We start from the raw sequence: 23,618 nt of genomic DNA, 5'->3' as shown, positions 1-23,618 counted from the left end.
AATTTTACCAATACAAAATATATACTTGTTGTGCGCCTTTAACAGGTTTCCACCTATGTATTTTGCGTTGCACATTTACCTGAATTACAACGACAGTTCATAAGCTAATGGAAACTCGAGAGGGAATAAAAATAAAAACATTGGAAACTACAGGAAAAAGAGGACCGAGCACGCCCCCATTCTCATCGACGAGGCTGCAGTGGAGCAGGTTGAGAGCTTCAAGTTCCTTGGCGTCCACATCACCAACAAACTAACATGGTCCAAGCACACCAAGACAGTCGTGAAGAGGGCACGACAAAACCTATTCCCCCTCTGGAGACTGAAAAGATTTGACATGGGTCCTCAGATCCTCAAAAGGTTCTACAGCTGCACCATCGAGAGCATCCTGACAGGTTGCATCACTGCCTGGTATGGCAACTGATCGGCCTCCAACCGCAAGGCACTACAGAGGGTAGTGTGAATGGCCCAGTACATCACTGGGACCAAGCTTCCTGCCATCCAGGACCTCTATACCAGGTGGTGTCAGAGGAAGGCCCTAAAAATTGTCAAAGACTCCAGCCACCCTAGTCATAGACTGTTCTCTCTGCTTCCACGCGACAAGCGGTACCGGAGCACCAAGTCTAGGTCCAAGAGGCTTCTAAACAGCTTCTACCCGCAAGCCATAAGACTCCTGAACATCCTAATCAAATAGCTATCCAGTCTATTTGCATTGCCCCCCCCCCCTCTCCTCTTTTACACTGCTGCTATTCTCTGTTGTTATCATCTATGCATAGTCACTTTAATAACTCTACCTACATGTACATATTACCTCAACAGGTACCCCCCTGTATATAGTCTCGCTATTGTTATTTTACTGCTGCTCTTTAATTACTTGTTACTTTTATTTCTTATTCTTATCCGTATTTTTTAAAACTACATTGTTGGTTAGGCTCTCGTAAGTAAGCATTTCACTAAGGTCTACACCTGTTGTATTCGGCACATGTGACTAATACAATTTGATTAAAGTGACCAGTGATCAATCACTATGTACATAGGGCAACAGTCTCTAGGTGCAGGGTTGAGTACCGGGTGGTAGCCGGCTAGTAACAGTGACTAAAGTTCAGGGCAGGGTACTGGATGGAGGCCGGCTAGTGGTGACTATTTCACAGTCTGATGGCCTGGAGATTGAAGCTGTTTTTCAGTATATCGGTCCCAGCTTTGATGCATCTGTACTGTCTCCGCCTTCTAGATGGTAGTGGGGTGAACAGGCTGTGGCTCGGGTGGCTGAGATCCTTGAAGATCTTCTTGGCCATCCTGTGACAACGGGTGATGTAGATGTCCTGAAGGGCAGGCAGTGTGCCTCCGGTGATACGTTGGGCTGACCGCACCACCCTCTGGAGAGCCTTGTGGTTGCGGACGGTCCAGTTGCCGTACCAGGCAGTGATACAGCTCGACAATGGTGCATCTGTAGAAGTTTGTGAGAGTCTTAGGGGCCAAGCCACATTTCTTCAGCCTCCTGAGGATGAAGAGGCGCTGTCGTGTTTTCTTCACCAAACTGTCTGAGTGGATGGACCATTTCAGGTTGTCCGTGATGTGCCGAGGAACTAATGTATTTTGTAAACTTGACGATTGAGTTGGAGACGTGCGTGGCCATGCTGTCATGGGTGAACATCGAGCCCCCTTGTGGGGCCCCCGTGTTAAGGATCAGCGTAGCGGAGGTGTTGTTGCCTACCTTCACCACCCTGAGGTTGGCCCGTCAGGAAGTCCAGGACCCAGTTGCACAGGGCAGGGTTCAGACCCATAGCCCTTTAGTGATGAGCTTTGAGGGCACTATGGTGTTGAAGGCTGAACTGTAGTTCTTACATACAGTTGAAGTCAGAAGTTTACATACACCTTAGCCAAATACATTTAAACTCAGTTTTTCACAATTCCTGACATTTAATCCAAATAAAAATTCCCTGTCTTAGGTCAGTTAGGATCACCACTTTATTTTAAGAATGTGAAATGTCAGAATAATAGTAGAGATAATTATTTATTTATTTCATCACATTCCCAGTGGGTCAGAAGTTCGCATACACTCAATTAGTATTTGGTAGCTTTGCCTTTAAATTGTTTAACTTGGGTCAAACGTTTTGGGTAGCCTTCCACAAGCTTCCCACAATAAGTTGGGTGATTTTTGGCCCGTTCCTCCTGACAGAGCTGGTGTACCTGAGTCAGGTTTGTAGGCCTCCTTGCTCGCACATGCTTTTTCAATTTTTCCCACAAATCGTCTATGGGATTGAGGTCAGGGCTTTGATGGTCACTCCAATACCTTGACTTTGTTGTCCTTAAGCCATTTTGCCACAATTTTGTAAGTATGCTTGGGGTCATTGTCCATTTGGAAGACCCATTTGCGACCAAGCTTTAACTTCCTGACTGATGTCTTGAGATGTTGCTTCAATATATCCACATAATTTCACTCCCACATGATGACATCTATTTTGTGAAGCACTCCAGTCTCTCCTGCAGCAAAGCACCACCACAACATGATGCTCCCACCCCCGTGCTTCACGGTTGGGATGGTGTTCTTCGGCTTGCAAGCCTCCCCCTTTTTCCTCCGAACGTAACGATGGTCATTATGGCCAAACAGTTCTATTTTTGTTTCCTCAGACCAGAGGACATTTGTCCAAAAAGTATGATCTTTGTCCCCATGTGCAGTTGCAAACCGTAGTTTGGCTTTTTTAAATGGCGGTTTTGGAGCAGTGGCTTCTTCCTTGCTGAGCGGCCTTTCAGGTTATGTCGATATAGGACTCGTTTTACTGTGGATATAGATACTTTTGTACCCGTTTCCTCCAGCATCTTCACAAGGTCCTTTGCTGTTGTTCTGGGATTGATTTGCACTTTTTGCACCAAAGTACGTTCATCTCTAGGAGAAAGAACGCGTCTCCTTCCTGAGCAGTATGACGGCTGCGTGAGTCCATGGTGTTTATACTTGCGTACTATTGTTTGTACAGATGAACGTGGTACCTTCGGGCATTTGGAAATTGCTCCCAAGGATGAACCAGACTTGTGGAGGTCTACAATTTTTTTTTCTGAGGTCTTGGCTGATTTCTTTTGATTTTCCCATGATGTCAAACAAAGAGGCACTGAGTTTGAAGGTAGGCCTTGAAATGCATACACAGGTACACCTCCAATTGACTCATATGATGTCAATTAGCCTATCAGAAGCTTCTAAAGCCATGATATCATTTTCTGGAATTTTCCAAGCTGTTTAAAGGCACAGTCAACTTAGTGTATGTAAACTTCTGACCCACTGGAATTGTGATACAGTGAATTATAAGTGAAATAATCTGTCTGTAAACAATTGTTGGAAAAATGACTTGTGTCATGCACAAAGTAGATGTCCTAACCGACTTGTCAAAACTATAGTTTGTTAACAAGAAATTTGTGGAGTGGTTGAAAATCAAGTTTTAATGACTCCAACCTAAGTGTATGTAAACTTCCGACTTCAACTGTAGGTATTCCGCTTGTCTAGATGGAATAGGGCAGTGTGCATAGCGATGGTGATTGTGTCATCCATGGATCTGTTGGGGCGGTATGCAAATTGTAGTGTGTCTAGGACAGGGGTGAGCAATTCCAGTCCTTGAGGGCCTGATTGGTGTCACAGTTTTGCCCCAGCCCCAGCTAACACACCTGACTCCAATAATCACCTAATCATTTTCTGTTTAGAGTGCAATTTGATTAATAAGCTGTGTTTGCTAGGGATGGAGAAAAAGTGTGACACCAATTAGGCCCCCGAGGACTGGAGTTGCCCACCCCTGGTCTAGGATGTCAGGAAAGGTGGAGGTGATATGATCCTTAACTAGTGCTACAGGGCAATAGTCTTTTATTTCAGTTACCTTTGCTTTCTTGGTTACAGGAACAACGGTGGACATCTTGAAGCAAGTGGGGACAACAGACTGGAATAGGGAGAGATTGAATATGTCTGTAAACACTCCAGCCAGCTGGTCTGCATATGCTCTGAGGACACAACTTGGGATGCTGTCTGGACTGGCAGCCTTGCGAGCGTTAACACATTTAAAATGTTTTACTCACATCAGCCACAGAGAACGAGAGCTCACAGTCCTCATGAGCGGTGGTGGCCCGTGTCGGCGTCACTGTGTTTTCTTCAAAGCCGGCAAAGAAAGTGTTTAGCTTGTCCAGGAGCAAGGCATCTGTGTCCGCGATGTGGCTGGTTTTCCCTTTATAATCCGTGATTATCTGGAGTCCCTGCCTCATCAGTCCCGTGCCTGAGCCGTTGAGTTGTGACTCCACTTTTTCTCTGTACTGACGTTTTGCTTGTTTGATTGCCTTACGCAGGGCATAGCTGGACTGTTTGTTCTCGTCCATGTTCCCAGTCACCTTGCTGTGGTTAAATGCAGTGGTTTGCGCTTTCAGTTTTGTGTGAATGCTGCCATCTATCCACGGTTTTTGCTTTGGATAAGTTCTAATCGTCAAAGTGGGAACAACATCCTCTATGCACTTCCTGATGAACTCAGTCACCGAGTCAGTGTATATGTCAATGTTATTCTCAGAGGCAACCCAGAACATATCCCAGTCCACATGATCAAAACAATCTTGAAGTATAGATTCCGATTGGTCGGACCAACATGACAAGGTCCTTACCACGGTTCTGCCTGTTTAAGTTACTGCCGATAGGAAGTGAGGAGCAGAATGGAGGTGCGATCTGATTTGCAGAAGGGAGGGTTGGGGAGGGCTTCTAGTCATCCCGGAAGGGGAAGTAGCAATGGTCAAGAATTCTTTATGAGCAAGTAGTGCAGTCAATGTGTTGATAAAACTTTGGTGGCATTTTCCTCAGATTTGCTTTATTAAAGTCTCCAGCTACAATAAATGCAACCTTAGGATATGCCGTTTCCAGTTTGCACAAAGTCCAGTGTAGTTCTTTGTGAGACGTTGAGGTGTCAGCTTGAGGGGAATATACACGGCCGTGACGATGACCGAAGAGAATTCTCTCGGGAGGTAATGCGTCGGCATTTGATAGTGAGGTATTCCAGAACGGGAGAACAAAAGGGCTTGAGTTCCTGTATGTTACCACAATAATGAATCATGAAACATACACATTCTCCTTTATTTTTCCCAAATAGTTATTTTTTCCTGTCCACTCGATGTATGGAAAACCCTGCCGGCTGTATGGACGGAGTCAGTATATCTGGAGAGAGACATGATTCCGTGAAAGAGAGTATGTTACAGTCCCTGATGTCTCTCTGGAAGGAGATCCTCACCCTGAGCTCGTCTACTTTATTGTCCAGGGACTGAACATTAGCATCGACATCACGCCATAGCATTAACATCAAAAATGTGTTTACGTTATTTTTAGATGACAATTAAGTTGAGTGTTACATTTTTTTCCCATCCACAAGTGAGGATTAAACCATATTGCAAGTGAAGATTAACATTTAAACAGTGTCTGGGCTTTCCCCCCGCACAGTAGGTACGTTTGTGAATGGACTTGAAGGCTCTTGCATTACAGTACATGAATGGGCAAGGCAAGTACACACCTTGCTTTAGTCTCTCCATTAATAAATTGGTCTTATCCCCTTGCCTCTTGAATAATGGCTAGCAATTCTGCATATTTACTCTGAGGCACTTGACTTCCACTTGAACACTGTGATACAATGAAAGAATGGTTTGCAAATGAAACAGTGTGATTTATGTCCGTTAGTCGTTAGTCACCAACTGAAATTATAGCAGAAATCCGTTTTATGGACACTCATGCGTTGTGCTGCAAAAAAATATATACATTTCGCAGCATTTAAAATGTGTGGTATAATCTATCACATTAGATAATGATTGTTGTCATCTAGAACATTTGACAATTTCAGTCTTTACCTGTGAAAATCCCAAAGATGGTCCATAGTCATTCACTACTGGCCTGTAAGATTGCGGTGTTGATATGCTTGTTGAAGAAGAGTGAACAACCTCAACTGTTGGAGGGGAAAAAATACAATTATATATAATATACCATATGCTACATTTAATACATCTTTACTGGTGATTTCAGTAATAATACGATATGCATTATGAAATTGATTTGAAATTAATCATTTGAAATTGACCAGGAATAAGTGGCTGAAACATTTGCGTAGTTTTATTCTATTTTTATTTAAGGTATTGTTTCAATGGGTATGCTGCATTACTTTTGTAAATTTTATCTTGAAATACAAGGTCTGTCTAATTAATTAATGTTGCCTATCATAGTAGGTTGTATGGGGGATGAGATGCAATTTGGTTCAGCGAACACTGGGTGTCATAAGAGTCAAAGAACCGTCCACTTCCCAATCAATCAATAGGCATGGGGAAACAATCATGGAACCGTATGGGTAGACTAAAGTAGCCAAAGTGATAAATTGTCTGTATACATTGTTACAGCATCCAGCCTGACAGAAAATCCGACAATAGAATGCGCGTGTTCTGTTTAGGTAGACGAGTGAACAACATAATTCTTACCTTCACGGATGCACAGGGAAAGGGTTTTAGCTATGATACGGCCAGCAGCATACCACCCTGCATACCACTGCTGGCTTGCTTCTGAAGCTAAGCAGGGTTGGTCCTGGTCAGTCCCTGGATGGGAGACCAGATGCTGCTGGAAGTGGTGTTGGAGGGCCAGTAGGAGGCACTCTTTCCTCTGGTCTAAAAAATATCCCAATGCCCCAGGGCAGTGATTGGGGACACTGTCCTGTATAGGGTGCCGTCTTTCGGATGGGACGTTAAACGGGTGTCCTGACTCTCTGAGGTCATTAAAGATCCCATGGCACTTATCGTAAGAGTAGGGGTGTTAACCCCGGTGTCCTGGCTAAATTCCCAATCTGGCCCTCAAACCATCATGGTCACCTAATAATCCCCAGTTTACAATTGGCTCATTCATCCCCCTCCTCTCCCCTGTAACTATTCCCCAGGTCGTTGCTGCAAATGAGAACGTGTTCTCAGTCAACTTACCTGGTAAAATAAATAAAAAATAAATAAATAAAAATAAAATTAGTAGCCTAATAATGGCGGATATAAATCAGCTCTCAGGATCAGACCCTATATATACTGTATATAACTGGGGGGAAAACTACAGTCACCGGCGTTCCCCAGGTATTCATTACAATATCGAATTTTACGCCTGACAAAACAGAGTCTAGACTAAATATTGGGCTTGTAAGACATTTCCAGAAACAAATTAAAGAGAGAAAAATCGTCTTGGAATTCAGACACTTTGTTTACAGAAAAGCGGCATCGGCAAATATGGCCGTCATTTTATATTGACACCCACAATGGAATATATCCTCAAAATAGCAAATCCATGTTTATTAAAGGCCAAAAACTACTTTCTAACAATAACTTTTACAAAATTACCAAATAATACACGTTTTATTTAGAATTTTTCTTTTCACCTTTTGTTTTACTGTAATAGGTTATAGTTTTAACACAATATTTCTAAAGCCTAAATGTCAAACTCAGATGACTTATTGAATGAAATACAATGCTGCTGATGATTATGTACACATCTACTGTAGCCTGTGCTAATAGCCTAATAAGGATAAAGGACATTATTACAATTAAATATCATACACATTGTTATCGTATGTTTAATAAAAAAATATATAGCCTATGCCTACTCTTACGTTAATTATTTAAACATTTCAAATCCAATGTTAATTCACATGTGCCGAATACAACAGGTATTGCAGTGAAATGCTTACTTACACGCCCCTAACCAACAAAGCAGTTTTAATAAAAGTGTTAAGTAAAAAAATATATAAAAAATTAAAGTAACAAATAATTAAAGACCAGGCTACATAATCATGATAGCCTATACGATGTAATGAATGACACGCATTGAAGTGCTTCACTTTTAAAATATTATTTATTTTACCAGGTAAATTGACTGAGAACACATTCTCATTTACAGCAACAACCTGGGGAATAGTTAGAGGGAGAGGAGGGGGATGAATGAGCCAATTGTAAACTGGCGACGATTAGGTGACCGTGATGGTATAAGGGTTCGTTGGGAATTTAGCCAGTTTGAGGCTGTGGTGGTGGCGGAATCTGGAACTGGGAAAGCGAGTTCTAAAATAGAAACAGAAGGTGAAAACAAAGAATATTTGCATTTGTATGTATGTACGTGTGTGTGTATTTATGTATATACACTGCTCAAAAAAATAAAGGGAACACTTAAACAACACAATGTAACTCCAAGTCAATCACACTTCTGTGAAATCAAACTGTCCACTTAGGAAGCAACACTGATTGACAATAAATTTCACATGCTGTTGGTCAAATGGAATAGACAAAAGGTGGAAATGAAAGGCAGTTAGCAAGACACCCTCAATAAAGGAGTGATTCTGCAGGTGGTGACCACAGACCACTTCTCAGTTCCTATGCTTCCTGGCTGATGTTTTGGTCACTTTTGAATGCTGGCGGTGCTCTCACTCTAGTGGTAGCATGAGACGGAGTCTACAACCCACACAAGTGGCTCAGGTAGTGCAGCTCATCCAGGATGGCACATCAATGCGAGCTGTGGCAAGAAGGTTTGCTGTGTCTGTCAGCGTAGTGTCCAGAGCATGGAGGCGCTACCAGGAGACAGGCCAGTACATCAGGAGACGTGGAGGAGGCCGTAGGAGGGCAACAACCCAGCAGCAGGACCGCTACCTCCGCCTTTGAGCAGGAGGAGCACTGCCAGAGCCCTGCAAAATGACCTCCAGCAAAAAAGTCCTTGACTGGCCGAGTCAATCACCGGATCTGAATCCAATTGAACATGCATTTTACATGCTGAAGAGGAGACTGAAGGCAATAAGTCCCCGAAACAAGCAGGAACTGAAGATGGCTGCAGTACAGGTCTGGCAGAGCATCACCAGGGAAGATACCCAGCGTCTGGTGATGTCGATGCATCGCAGACCTCAAGCAGTCATTGCATGCAAAGGATATGCGACCAAATATTATCAATGATTACTTTATTCTATATTATGTTAAACTGTCCAATGTTTTTTGATGCCCGAAAATGGGGGAGGACAATGTACAAAAGCTTCTAGAATTTCTAAACGGTTCATCCGATACGTATGAAAATACCCTCAAATTAAAGCTTACAGTCTGCACTTCACCCTCATTGTCATTGTATCCTTTCAAACTCAAAGTGCTAGAGTACAGGACCAAAATATCAACAACAAAATGGTCACTGTCCAATGAATTATGGTGCTCACTGTACAGTCGTGGCCAAAAGTTTTGAGAATGACACAAATATACATTTTCACATATTCTGCTGCCTCAGTTTGTATGATGGCAATTTTCATATACTTCAGAATGTTATGAAGAGTGATCAGATGAATTGCAATTAATTGCAAAGTCCCTCTTTGCCATGCAAATGAACTGAATCCCCAAAAAACATTTCCACTGCATTTCAGCCCTGCCACAAAAGGACCAGCTGACATCATGTCAGTGATTCTCTTGTTAACACAGGTGTGAGTGTTGACGAGGACAAGGCTGGAGATCACTCTGTCATGCTGATTGAGTTCGAATAACAGACTGGAAAGCTTCAAAAGGAGGGTGGTGCTTGGAATATTGAAAAATAATTTGGTGCATTGTTCCCCATATTCCATTCAGTTCGCTTTATTTTTATAATTTATTACACTGGATCTTTCTTGAATAAGTTCCTCCATTTCTTTTTGTTTTTCCTCTAACTTATTCTGTGCCTCGATGGTACAGTTTTTATTGCTATCTAACTGTACTGTTAGTCCTTCAATTTCCTTTGTTAATATGGACTCTTTTGATCTAAATTGCTTTTGTTTTATAGATGAGTACTGAATTGCATGGCCTCTAAAGGCACACTTAAAAGTGTCCCATACAATACGGGATCTGTACCTATTATGTCTGAAAAAGTCAGTTATAAATTCTTCTGTCCTAGTTCTAAACAATTTATCATCTAGTAGGCTTTGATTAAATTTCCAATATCCTCGCCCACGTGGAAATTCTGTAAGAGTAATATATATGCCAATTATGTGATGTTCCGACCGCATTCTGTCCCCTATCAACACTTTTTAAACTTTTGGTGCCAGAGAGAATGGCATAAGAAAGTAGTCAAGACGACTAGCTTGATTAAGCTTCCGCCATGTATACCTCACTAGGTCAGGGTATTTAAGTCTCCATATATCCACTAATTCCAATATATCCATGACATTCATGATTTCCTTAAGTGCCTGAGGGTGATAGTTTGTAGTGTAATTTCCTTTCCAGTCCATAGAGGGATTTAAGACCATATTAAAATATCCCACCATAATAATAGTCTAGTGTTGCTTGTAGAGTTGATATATTCTTATATATAGTTTCAAAGAAGCTTGGATCATCATTATTCAGACCGTATAGGTTAATAAGCCATATCTGTTTATTGTCCAACAACATATTTAAAATAGTCCATCTACCTTGAGTTTGGACAATTTGCACATTTGGATCAAAATTATTGTTAATTAAAACCATCACCCCTTTTGAATTTCTTTGCCCATGGGAGAAATATATCCCCCCCCCCCCCCAGTTATTTTTCCACAAAACTTCATCTAAAACTGTTGAATGGGTTTCCTGTAAACAATATATATTATATTCCTTCTTTTAGCCAGGAAAATACTGATCGTCTTTTCTTATTATCTGCTAGGCCATTACAATTGTAACTGGCTATACTTATTTCACCACTTACCATAATGAGATACAACTTTCGATTATTTTTATCAAAATATATGTTTGTAAACGTACCATTAAAAAGTAAAATGATGATTGAGTGTCTATATAGCTGTACCATGATATTTGCATTGCTACTAAGTAAACCTCAAATTGGTCCCTACTATTCTACCCGCTAAAAGCCCTCCTCATCCCGAGTTGGGTTGTCATCCCAATGTCCGGCAGACCACCCCCCACCCCCCATATCCCATAGCCCTGAAAGGACTGGGATCCATCCCTCAAAGAGCACACAGTGCCATTTACCGAATTGAAGTAGATCAACTGCCAAATGCATTTCCATCGCCCTCACCTCGATTTTTATTATATATAGCTGTGGATCATCCTCTATTGTCCCTAACATATTTTACTCCTTCGCAACAGTTGTGGGATACACACATACACACACTCAACCCTTACCTCCCACACAACCATAAGCTCACATTCTCAACATTGCACCATCCCAGAGCCCAGCCCAATTTACAAATGCACTTACAGTTGCATGAGAAGGCCTGCAAGACCATGCAAAGAATGGGCAGAAATTGAGAGATTTTATTAACCATTTTCACATCCTAGATGAAGGTCAAATGTACACCTTTTCCCTGAAACACCCACAATACGGTCACCCGTATTGACCATATTCCCAAGCATCTCCATGCAGTCAGAGTTTGATTTTGTGCCACCGGGGCCACAATAATATACCCCCTCTCTGAATGTCCGAGTGTGACCCCCTCCCCATGGGTTACTGCAGCTAGTGTTGCCAGCACTGCCACTGCCTACACTGGAAACAGTGTTTAAACCCTTCACAATGAAGATCTGTGAAGTTATTTGGATTTTTACGAATTATCTCTGATAGACTGGGTTCTGAAAAAGGGACTTTTCTTTTTTTGCTGAGTTTATATATATATATATATTGTAATGACCCTGGGTTTAAAAGCGCTTTTGCAATTGCGCGCTGGACTTCGGGCTAGAAGGTCGAGGGTCCGAGGCCTGCCCCCTGCCGTTTCATTAGCCAGCAGCATACCACCCTGCATACCACTGCTAGCTTGCTTCTGAAGCTAAGCAGGGTTGGTCCTGGTCAGTCCCTGGATGGGAGACCAGATGCTGCTGGAAGTGGTGTTGGAGGGCCAGTAGGAGGCACTCTTTCCTCTGGTCTAAAAAATATCCCAATGCCCCAGGGCAGTGATTGGGGACACTGTCCTGTATAGGGTGCCGTCTTTCGGATGGGACGTTAAACGGGTGTCCTGACTCTCTGAGGTCATTAAAGATCCCATGGCACTTATCGTAAGAGTAGGGGTGTTAACCCCGGTGTCCTGGCTAAATTCCCAATCTGGCCCTCAAACCATCATGGTCACCTAATAATCCCCAGTTTCCAATTGGCTCATTCATCCCCCTCCTCTCCCCTGTAACTATTCCCCAGGTCGTTGCTGCAAATGAGAACGTGTTCTCAGTCAACTTACCTGGTAAAATAAAAAACTGGTGTCAGAAGTGATCGGACCTTGCATCAACGACAGTGCGTGTGCTTGGCCAGTGAGCGCGGTCCTATAAGACGTAGACGGTTGATAGCGCGCTGGACTTCGGGCTATAAGTTCGAGGGTTCGAGGCCTGCTCCCTGCCGTTTCATTACAATGTATATATACACACACACACTGAATGAAAACATGTTGCCTACTCGCTTACTGAGATTTCGAAAAGATTTGCATTGCACAAAATATTTTTTTTAATTATCACATAAAGGGCAGACATCTCAAATTAAATACCTTCTCAGGATATCCTAAGGGTGCGTTTGCAAATTGCCTCCAGTTGGTCAGTGTGGTCTGGGTCGTTTGTAAATCCAGCACCTTATTAGATTATGATCCAAGCGACTTGACAACGGCAGACAAGCACCCAAGCTAACTGGTTAAAGTTGGCTAGCTTGCAAGTTACTTCTAGACACAAATGAGAGAACACCTCACTGACCATTTTACTCGACCTGGCAGAGCTGGTTAGGCTGTTTTCATGTTATCTAGAGTGTTAGTACTGTAACTGTGCTTCTGGCAACAATTTAATTAATAATAAAAAAGGAATAAAAGGCGTAATTAAATTGTTGCCAGCAGCAGTTAGTCACCAATGCTCTGGATAACAAGAAAACAGCCTAACCAGCTCTGCTAGGTCGAGTAAAATGGTCAGAGTGGGGTGTTCTCTCATTGTATCTGGATGTTGCTAGCCAACGTTAGCCAGTTAGCTTGGGTGCTTGACTGACTTTGTGAAGTCACAACGCTCAGAATTGACGAACGCTTAGAGCGCACTCTTGCAGTCCAGAGTGAATTTACGATGGGCTTTTAAAGTATGTTTCGCGCCACGCCAATCATGTTCTACTAGAAGTAGCGTTTAACCAATCAGGGATGCAGTAGCTTTTTAAATGACAGGAAGTCCATGTCTTGTTATTCTGGCGTGGTGGCGGTGTTTCTATTCGGCTTCTAGCAATACAGTTGTTCGCTAGCAAAATACAACGAAGCACATGAGAACATTGCAAAACTTTAAACTTGTGCATATACTGTCTAGTTGTGTGAGTGTTGACATGGCAAAAGTTAAGTAGGGAAACGTATGAGTAGTAAAGTCAGCTTGACAACGACGTTACTCCTTAGCAAGCTGCGTCCCTCATTTAACTATCAGCTAGCTAGTTATCGTAGACGTCGTTGGATATACTGTAGAGATGGTAGGCTATTAAGCTAACCTCCTGACATGTTCGCCTTCAAAAGGGAAGAAAAAAGTGCTGACTACCAACAATAGACCCGAGGAAACCCTTCAGGTCAAAAATAAGACGGGAAAATAAACCAGAAATGAATAGGGTAACTTATTAAATGTCTACTAAAATGTAAATTTTTCTGCAATTTCTGGACAAGGAACAATTTTGGTAACACTTTTATATTTGCTACAAGAGCCTATAGTTATCTAATCCACAAATAATTTTGGGAGGGATTCATTACCATGATCTGTGCTACTCAACCCCCAGGTAGAGGCAGATTATGCTGATGGGATTCAGGTGTATGAGTTAGGTATAGTGAATCTGGGGCAGTAAAGTGGTCGTGGGGCTCGATTTCCATCAGTATCGCTGAAGTTCAGAATTAAAAAGCCATTTCATATTGAACTGACATGCAGCGTTTGTCTTAATGTTGATTGCATCTCTTTAGCACTGTGATAGAATCAAGCCCTTGGAGGTCCTCTTTTTGTCTCTACTAGGGCTACTGTTGCAACCAGTCTTGAATGTTGGTCTTTGAAGGGTTCCATCATCACAATTTGGCACAACGTCCAACCACGTGTCCAAAGGAACTGTTACAGTTCCTTTGTTTGAGGACACAGTTGTGAGTCTGTACCAATGATGTGTATATTAACCCTGGATTGCTAATGCTATATTTTGAAGCCAACAGTATTTCAATTAAAATGTTAAAGAAAAAGAATTGTGGGGACAGTAAGTCATCTCAATACTTTATTTTTGTTTAGCTCATAATTTAAAGGTATATATTGGTGTTAAATAGAATAAATGTGGCAAACTAACCTGGACAAATGCATTTCTAGAGTACCACAGTATGAGTCATAATACACATTAAGCCTAATGGTCAAACCAGGAAATGGTTCCAATTGATTTTCCACCATTAATTTTTCTCATGGGGGATTTTAGAAGAGCTGTGTGTCATGAAGGCTTACCCTGGTGTGACATTTTAATAACCAGGTTTATCTCTCCTTAGACAAGGTGATGCATCAAAATATTTGCCTGTATTTACCCCCAACAAATGAAACGCTAATGAGTTGCTAATTAAGAACTACAAATGCAATGATATGGATGAGACTGACGAATTATAGTAAAAATCTCTGGATTAACCGTTTGCTAAATGTAATAAATAGGTAATTCTGTGAATGGTCTGGAGTTAAATTTACACTACCTGTTAGCAAAGGCGTTGACGTGCAGGAGCTTCCAGGGATTTGTAGTCTTGCATGAGGTCTACTTTGATGCTAATTAGCATTTGAGTATGTAAATAGCACAAAATCTATTTCAGTCACCTTTCCTGAAAGCAATTTAGATGTTTAACAAAACGTCACTCCAAATTATGCCTTCATGACACACCCCTTAACTGTTTCTAAAATCCCCTATGAGAAAAATGAATGGTGGAAAAACAATTGGAACTATTTCTCTGTTTGACCGCTAGACTTTATGGGTATTATGACACCACTGTGGGGCAATTCATTTTTATTTATTTTTAACAATTGGCAATATTTGGAATTGCACACACCTGTCTATATAAGGTCCCACAGTTGACCGTGCATATCAGAGCAAAAAGCAAGCCATGAGGTTGAAGGAATTGTCAGTAGAGCTCTGAGACAGGATTGTGTCGAGGGATAGAGCTGGGGAAGGGTACCAAAACATTTCTGCAGCATTGAAGAAACCCAAGAACACAGTGGCCGTCATTCTTAAAAATGGAAGAAGTTTGGAACCAAAGACTCTTCCTAAAGCTGGCCGCCCGGCCGAACTCCGCAATCGGGGGAGAAGGGCCTTGGTCAGGGAGGTGACCAAGAACATGACAGTCCCTCTGTGGAGATGATTGTCCTTCTGGAAGGTTCTCCCATCTCTGCAGCACTCCACCAATCAGGACTTTATGGTAGAGCGCTCAGACAGAACCCACTCTTCAAGAAAAGGCACACAATGGCCCGCTTGGAGTTTGCCAAATGGTACCTTAAGATTCTCTGGTCTGATGAAACCAAGATTGAACTCTTTGGCCTGAATGCCAAGCGTCACGTCTGTAGATGTTTTTTAGCAGCAGGGACTGGGAGACTAGTCCGGATTGAGGGAAAGATGAATGGCGCAAAAGTACAGAGAGATCCTTGATGAAACCCTGCTCCAGAGCGCTCAGGGCCTCAGACTGGGGTGAAGGTTCACCTTCCAACAGGACAATGACCCTAAGCACAAAGCCAATTCAACACAGGAGTGGCTTAGGGACAAGTCTCTGAATATCCTTGAGTAGCCCATAGCTGTGCAGCAACACTCCCCATCCAACCTAACAGCTTGAGAGGATTTGGGAGAAACTCCCCAAATACAGGTGTGCCAAGCTTGTAGCATCATACTCAGGGAGACTCGAGGCTGTAATCCCTGCCAAAGGTGCTTCAACAAAGTACTGAGTAACGGGTCTCTGAATACTTATGTAAATTATATTTCCATTTTAATACATTGGCAAACATTTCTAAAAACCCACTTTGTCATTATGGGGTATTGTGTGTAGATTGGGGGGGGACAATTTAATCAATTTTAGAATAAGGCTGTAAGGGGTCCAAATACTTTCTGAATGCACTGGAGAAATCATTGGTCTGTACCATGTTATTTGACCTTAATGAGCATCAAGTTATTTTCCCATACCTGTATTAATGACAACAGTTAAATCTATAAAAAGACAACACTGAGTTATTGTTTCAAAAGCCAAAATTATTCCAGTTAAAAACATTTTCATTCATTACTGAAAACAACTGATCTAATACAAAGCCTTGATAGAAAGCATGTGCATAAAAATGTTTGGTTTATCATTAGTAATGCCTTAGGTCCTTGTTCTCATAGGTTGTCCTTATTTCCGTCTGAATGAAAACCTACAAAAAGAAATAAGAATTAGTTTATTTTAGAGAACTTGCTCTGCAAATAGTTTGACAACACAATGTACATCCCTAGTCTTAGAGGAGGCGACGGGGGATTGAGTGAATTTGCAGTGTCAGCCGAGGCTTGACTGAGTCACGTAAGTCCGACAATAACAATGCTGGCTTGGTGAAGTGGTATCAGCTCTCGCTTTCCCCCTCTTCAGGCAGATTCTCCCAATCACACAGCATCAGCACAAACACACACAGCCAGCCGGTCACAAGCAGGTCATTAAGAGGGCAGAGACAGACCGTGAGAACAAACCACCTGGTTGTCTCCTGTGTGATACTATGGTTGTCTCTGAAATACTTGTTTTCAGGGTGTAAACAATGTCATACTGCATGCTCGTCTTGCAATTCACTATGATTATGCAAAGTTGAGTGGTAAAAAAAGCTAACTGCTCACAGCTTTCTGATGGTGGTCATTCCTTCGTTAGGTACCTCTTCTTTAGTCTCATCTGTTGTGTCAGGGACAGGTTTCAAAGGGGATGGAGATACTAAGTCAACCTCTACCATGGCTTGTTCACCCTGTGGCAGCATCCCACTGCAAGTACAAAGCACTACATTACATTTTTGTGTGGGTTGGGGTGAGGTGGTGCGGGTTGCATGGGGACTGGTCAAGTCTGGTTATGTATTCTACCTCTTGTAGAGTTGCAACTCTTCTTGCGCCACCAGTAGCTGGGCCTTGAGCTGGTTCCTCTCCTGAAGCACCTCCTTCAGCTCCTGCATTGTGAAGCGTGGTCTATTGGGATCTTTCAGGTCCACCACCAGTTTGTTTGGTCCTAGTGTTTGCTGAGAACATATTGATTAAAGGGCTAAACGTCGAACAAAAAGGGGTCCACAACTATGTTGCACAGTAGTGTATAGCAACCCAGTGAAACGTCACAACATGCTTGAACATACCCTAACAGACGTAGTCCAGTTAAAGACTTTATGGAACATTTAAAAGGTATCGATTTTGATCAGTTATTTTCCTGGTTTGAAAAGATCAAACTCACCGCTTCCTGCCCGGCAGAACTTTCTCTCACGATTCTATCCAGTTCACTCTTCAAGTTGTCTCGTTCCATTTTCAGCTCCTCCAATGACAGGTTATACTTATTCACTAACGTTTCAAACATCTCCAAAACCCGGACAATTTTGAATTGCAAATCGGAGACTTCCTCACCTGTAGTACTTATTTTCAGCAAATCTCTGCCAATCACGTATGAAATGTCATAAACATCTTCCACCGTCAGCTCAAATGCTTCCTTCTCGAACGCCAAAGCGGGTGAAGACTCGCTCAACTCTTCCATTGCTCGTACTCCAAAAACGCACTGAATTCAACAAAAGTTGTTTTCTCAAACGGTGGGACCGATTTCTCAACTCGAGCGTTGTGACATTTAACATACAAGATACTTATGAACTTTTAAGTTTAGTTCCTTGCATGCTACAGTAGCCACTTCAAGTTACCGGTAGTAGGCTAACTGAATAAACCCTCCTCTTTCTAAATTTGAATGGTTGACTTGCTGTATCCAGTGTATAAGTGACATACAAATAAGCCAATAGCAAATGGCCTGTTCCCCGCAGCTTGTAACAAGATGAAAGTTTCCCTGGCGACAGGTGAAACAGCGCATAATAATGCACATAATCCAGTAGGGACACACTAATCATGTGAAACAGCACGTGATATTTCCCCGGTATTTTCAACACTATACTTTGAATTTCGAAGTTTGATTGACACTCCGTGAACCTGGGGGGCCTTGGGGGTCTCAAAGTTTGCAGGGGCCCCTGGAAAATCAGGGATAAAACTATCAAATTGAACAAGGCCAAAATATCTCACATTTTAATGCAAGAACTGACAGGCATTAAAACATTGTGCCATTTCATATTTTTAGGTGTCTACAATTAATATTGAGCATACATTGAAAACTGGTTGAAAAACCCATATCTATAAGAAAAATGGCAGGTGAACATATTCACATCACAGATAGTCAACAATATGCCAGCTTTTTATTCAGACACTAGAAAACTCAAGTGCAGCAGTCAAAAAATCTTAACATAAATACAATTTAAATATGGCCGATAGTTATATCACATCAAACCATGTCAAAATGCCTTCAATATATTTTTGTCTAACTTGGGGCCTCAGACTTGGTATAAGTTTCCTTTTATAGATAAAATAAACATGTGAGCGATCTCTGAAGTTACACTAATACTTATTGCTAGTATAAAGCACCATAGTCCGCGCAACTAAAAATGAATTCAAAAGGGACAGGATATCTCTCAGATTGCACGTTATTCTCTCCTGAATCCATCTCTCCATTGTCCCCACAAGACAACTTTGTCCTGACAATCCCTCTTGGCACAAAGCTCTTCATGTTTTTACTTGGAGACCACCAGCATGGGACATTATACACTCAGTGTACAAAACATTAGGAACACCTTCCTAATATTGAGTTGTACCCCCTTATTGCCCTCTGAACAGCTTCAATTTGTCAGGGCATGGACTACAGTGTCAAGCATTCACAGAGATTCTGCCCATGTTGACTCCAATGCTTCCCACAGTTGTCAAGTTGGCTGGATGTTCTTTGGGGCGGTGGACCATTCTTGATACTCACAGGAAACTGTTGAGCATGGTATAACCCAGCAGCGTTGCAGTTCTTGACACACTCAAACCGATGCGCCTGACACCAACTACCATACCCCGTTCTAAAGGCACATAAATATTTTGTCTTGCCAATTCACCTTCTGAATGGCACACATACTCAATTGTCTCGAGGTTTAAAAATCCTTCTTTAAGGAGTCTCCTCCCCTTCATCTACACTGCTTGAAGTGGATTTAACAGGTGACATCAATAAGGGATCATAGATTTCAACTGGATTCACCTGGTCAGTCTGTCATGAAAGAGCAGGTGTTCCTTATGTTTTGTGCATTCAGTGTAGGTCCCTGGTTATGGATGCTTCAGTGCCTCCTGAGCCTGCTCTGTGTGCAAATAACAAATCACTTCTTCTGGTCACATCTTTTCTCCAGAGAAGATGCTAAACCTGGATAGGTGCAATGAGAGAAATTAAGAATTTAGGTTACACCATGCAAAAAAATAAAAGATAAACTAGCCATGACAGTACCACTGCTAAAATAGATCAATAAAATACATTGGTTACACTTCAGATTATTCATGAAGAGTGAGTGAGAACATTGAGTACTCAGAGTGAGGACAAAAGCAGAATGAGAGCATGCTTGAGGAAAAGTGCTTAACAAAAGGTTGGGGAGGTGCATAAGCTTTGCCCTGTCAGAGGTTAACCTAGTTAGTCACTCCACTTTATTCAACAAATGAAGAGCTGTCAACAGTGAATATCCATGCTATGAGAAAATCCTAACTCAGACAACATGCATATGTGGATTTGTACTTGTAATAGTGAGTTGCTGGATTAGTATATTGGCAAAAAAGGTGCCAATTTTTAATGATTGTGGCATCTTCTATGATGAGCTGGTTCAAGATCTACACATTATCAGCCATTAAGAATACTCTCACATCCTACTCACACGATCACAAGGAAGTATTGCATTTGAGATGACAGGCGGTCGAGGGGCTTTGGCACAGTGGCAGTGCTTGGCTCAAGAACAATGACATCACAAAAAGAGATGAAATAAATGTAAAAGTTCATACACAGGACATAAGTCGTCTGATCGGCTGTAACGTTGGATCGTCTGCAATCAACCCTGCTGCTACCATCGGCATTACTGCAGTGAATATCCTGTCCAAAGAAGTACAGATGAAGAGACATAAGCGGAAAAAAGTAGTCAGAGTTTTGGTGCAAAGTGACTTTGCAGCACCCAGGTTGGCAAAGGAGGCAAGCCACATCTAGACGAAGTAAGCTACATAAATAATTAATAATAAACCATTTATTAATGGAGTGGTCATTTTTCTTCTCTTCACAATTATTTGTAAATGACCTTCAAGAAATTATTATGGTAGTTGAAAAATGTCACAGAAGCGAAACTTCATCCCTTCGTCCTGGTCCTTCTACAAATATAACATTCCCAAACAAGCATTGTGGAAATTAAATTGTCATTATTTGTTTTAGTGCTCACGCAAGCATATTGGTCAGTGACATACATATATAAAGCTAGGTCAAATCCCTGACTGCAAGCCTTAACCACCATGACAGGAAACATAACATTAGTTAGGTTTCCATCCAATTGGCGACAGATTGTCATGCGAATATTCTAAAATCTGCATAAAAACAATTTATCCACCAGAGATGTATTTCCATCAAATTGACTTGTTGGTGATAAAAGTATTTACGTGATGATGTAGTGCACATAAATACCTTTTGCGTTTAAATTCCCATGTACCGAATAAAAAAGAAAAGTTAAATGGGTTTCGATCGCATTTTCAACTCTACTGATGTATTCTCAAACAAAAATGTGTTATTTAGTGAGTCTGTGTATACTCTGGTATTGGCACGTGTGCTTTAGCCAACAGCTCGCAGATAGTGCTCGTATTTCCTACATGATGAGGATTATCATGGACAAAAGAGCAAGATTATTTTTATTTGACAAACGGCAGCTAAGCATCGATGATCATGTCACCAGAATAAGACCCTCAATATTTATTGTAAAGGAGCATCAAGCTCATCACCTTGCACTTTCACTACCCTGTGAAGTTCATAATAATTTAATAACTCATCTGTATCCTAATAAACGGACTGCTCATAGTGGGAGGACCACACGTCATCGCTTGACTCCAAGTTTACTTTGATATGATAGTTATTATACCAATATTGGCGCATAAAAGCATTTCCACCGACATTTCTCCCATAAAACATTTTACCGACACAAAAAGATCCCACCCTGTCTAGTGTATTTTGTTTTGTCGAGATTTGGGAAGTTTACCGACAATTTGTGTCCATCAGGCCTGTCATAAACATTTTTTATCCAACATATACTTCACTTGCATTAAAAAGGTTGGATCAAAACCTGGTTAATAGCTAGGTTTCCACCCAATTTGAAATATTTTAATGTGAATATTCTAGAGTCCGCATAAAGACAATATGTACATTTTCCCAACAGTGGTGTTTCCACCAAACTAACTTGTTGAGTATAAAAGTAAGTGTGCATTTTCATGTACCGAATAAAAATCTAAAGTTCAATATGTTTCCATCGCAATTTTCAACTCAACCTGATAGTTTTGTCACAAACTGTTGTGTTAAATTGCAAATGTTCCTACTCTAGTCTTGGCACGTGCATTCTAGCCAACAGCTCACAAATCTATTGCAGGTAGGCTAGTCTACATGATGAGATTATTATGGATAAGAGCAAGAACATTTTTATGAACTGTTTTTCTGGGTGATTTGTGTTGTTTTATTTGTGTTTACCATGACTGTGTGTTTGTATTCTAATGTGTGTGTATATATTTACACAATATATACAAAAGTATGTTGACACCCCTTCAAATTACATTTCAGCCACACCCATTGCTGACAGGTGTATCAAATCGAGCACACAGCCATGCAATCTCCATAGACAAACATTGGCAGTTGAATGGCTCGTACTAAAGAGCTCAGTGACTTTCAACGTGGCACCGTCATAGGATGCCACCTTTCCAACAAGTCAGTTCGTCAAATTTCTGCTAGAGCGGCCCGTCAACTGTAAGGGTTGTTATTGTGAAGTGGAAATTTCTAGGAGCAACAACGGCTCAACCGCAAAGTGGTGAACCACACAAGTGAAGCCCGTAAAAAGAATATGTCCTCGGTTGCAACACTCACTACAGAGTTCCAAACTGCCTCTGGAAGCAACATCAGCAAAATAACTTAGTTGGGAGCTTCATGAAATGGGTTTCCATGGCCGAGCAGCCAGGCACAAGCCTAAGAACACCATGCACAATGCCAAGTGTCGGCTGGAGTGGTGTAAAGCTCGACACCATTGAACTATGGAGCAGTGGAAACGTATTCTCTGGAGAGATGAATCACGGTTCACGATGAGAGGAGAACACTACCTGCCCCAATGCATAGTGCCAACTGTACATTTTTGTGCTTTTTGTCATGTAGTGTATATATTTTGTGTTTAATGTGTATTTTATATTGTATTATACAGGGCACATTTGGAAAATAGACCTAGGTCTCAATATGTCTTCCCTGTCAAAATAAAGGTTAAATAAAAATACAAAAAATTTGTCAAAAACGGCAGTCAAGCGTCGATCATCATGTCACCAGAATAAGAACCTCGATATTTACTGGAAAGTAGCATCAAGATCACCTTGCACTTTCACCACCCTGTGAAGTAAATCATTATTTATTCAATCTGTATCCTAATAAACTGCCTGGTTTCTCGAGTCGTAGTGGGATGACCATAAAGACATTTCCAACGCCATTTCTTGCATAATTCATTTTTCAGACACAAAAAGATCCCACCATGTCGAACGAACAAAATTCCTGTTACCATCACAGCGGTCATGATTACTTTACTTGCATAAAAACTGTATGGAAACGTGGTTAGTGACAACCTTGTTTGAAAATGTCAGAGATTGTGGGAATGATAGGCTGTGCACCTATATGTGTGTGGCCTGAGCACATACCATCAAGAGAGATGGAGTGGGGTGGCTGATGAGTTTTGGCGTAGGTCTAGTGGGTCGCAGTACTTACAGACGTTTGATCCCTGAGTCAGGCTGTTCAGTGGTTGCAGGCTGTGACTGAAGTGATGGATCCAAGTTGATGCCGTAAATCTCATTCTCTAACTCCTCACTGAGGCAGGGAGAAGTGATTAATTTAAAGAAAGTGTACTTGTATTATGAACAAATGCAAAAAATTAAAAGGATAAAGTGGGATGCAACATCATTAATAAATACATACAGTTGAAGTCGTAAGTTTACATAAACCTTAGCCAAATACATGAAAAAATTTAAACATAGTTTTTTACAATTCCTGACATTTAATCCTAGTAAAACTTCCCTGTCTTAGGTCAGTTAGGATCACCACTTAATTTTAAGAATGTGAAATGTCAGAATAATAGTTGAGAATTATTTATTTCAGCTATTATTTCTTTCATTACATTCCCAGTGGGTCAGAAGTTTACATACACTCAATTAGTATTTGGTAGCATTGCCTTTAAATTGTTTAACTTGGGTCAAACGTTTTGGGTAGCCTTCCACAAGCTTCCCACAATAAGTTGGGTGAATTTTGTCCCATTCCTCCTGACAGAGCTGGTGTAACTGAGTCAGGTTTGTAGGGCTCCTTGCTCGCACACGCTTTTTCAGTTCTGCCCACAAATTCTCTATGGGATTG

At 41.4% G+C, this 23,618-nt stretch overlaps 2 protein-coding genes across 5 annotated transcripts in view; both read right to left on the bottom strand.

Moving 5' to 3' along the window:
• Window positions 1–14,157: 14,157 nt before the first annotated feature.
• On the bottom strand, window positions 14,158–18,239 carry rilpl2 (Rab interacting lysosomal protein-like 2). The gene is made up of 4 exons (XM_055886988.1): window positions 17,355–18,239; window positions 16,997–17,148; window positions 16,763–16,900; window positions 14,158–16,314 (listed from the first exon to the last, which is right to left on the bottom strand). The coding sequence occupies exons 1-4, from the start codon at window positions 17,646–17,648 to the stop codon at window positions 16,293–16,295; spliced, it is 606 nt and encodes a 201-aa protein (XP_055742963.1). The 5' UTR covers window positions 17,649–18,239; the 3' UTR covers window positions 14,158–16,292.
• Window positions 18,240–18,326: 87 nt separating this feature from the next.
• LOC129826354 (RILP-like protein 1) overlaps window positions 18,327–23,618 on the bottom strand; it is a 39,879-nt gene continuing 34,587 nt past the window's right edge. The window contains exons 6-8 of one of the 4 annotated variants that reach the window (XR_008755023.1): window positions 22,980–23,078; window positions 19,879–20,090; window positions 18,327–19,379 (exon numbers count right to left, since the gene is read on the bottom strand). Coding sequence is in view for 3 of the 4 variants with exons in the window: in XM_055886986.1 (XP_055742961.1) it covers window positions 19,374–19,379; window positions 20,003–20,090; window positions 22,980–23,078 (193 nt within the window). In the remaining variant the exon portion in view is untranslated. Of the gene's footprint in view, window positions 20,091–22,979; window positions 23,079–23,618 lie in introns of all 4 variants that reach the window. The other 3 variants (XM_055886986.1, XM_055886987.1, XM_055886984.1) reach the window with 3 other exon arrangements.

The sequence above is a fragment of the Salvelinus fontinalis genome, chromosome 28 (genome assembly GCF_029448725.1).
Source record: "Salvelinus fontinalis isolate EN_2023a chromosome 28, ASM2944872v1, whole genome shotgun sequence".
In the NCBI taxonomy this organism is placed as follows: Eukaryota; Metazoa; Chordata; class Actinopteri; order Salmoniformes; family Salmonidae; genus Salvelinus; species Salvelinus fontinalis.
This window is presented reverse-complemented; position numbering and strand designations above follow the sequence as displayed.

Bases quoted from the DNA above. Each gene is read 5' to 3' on its own strand.
- rilpl2 (XM_055886988.1), bottom strand. From the start codon at position 17,648: ATGGAAGAGTTGAGCGAGTCTTCACCCGCTTTGGCGTTCGAGAAGGAA. The intron at 16,901-16,996 runs GTAGAATACATA...TTGTACTTGCAG, and splicing joins GAGTTGCAACTCTACAAGAG to TGGGATGCTGCCACAGGGTG. The intron at 16,315-16,762 runs GTGAGCAGTTAG...TTCTTTTTGTAG, and splicing joins ATGACCACCATCAGAAAGCT to GTTTTCATTCAGACGGAAAT.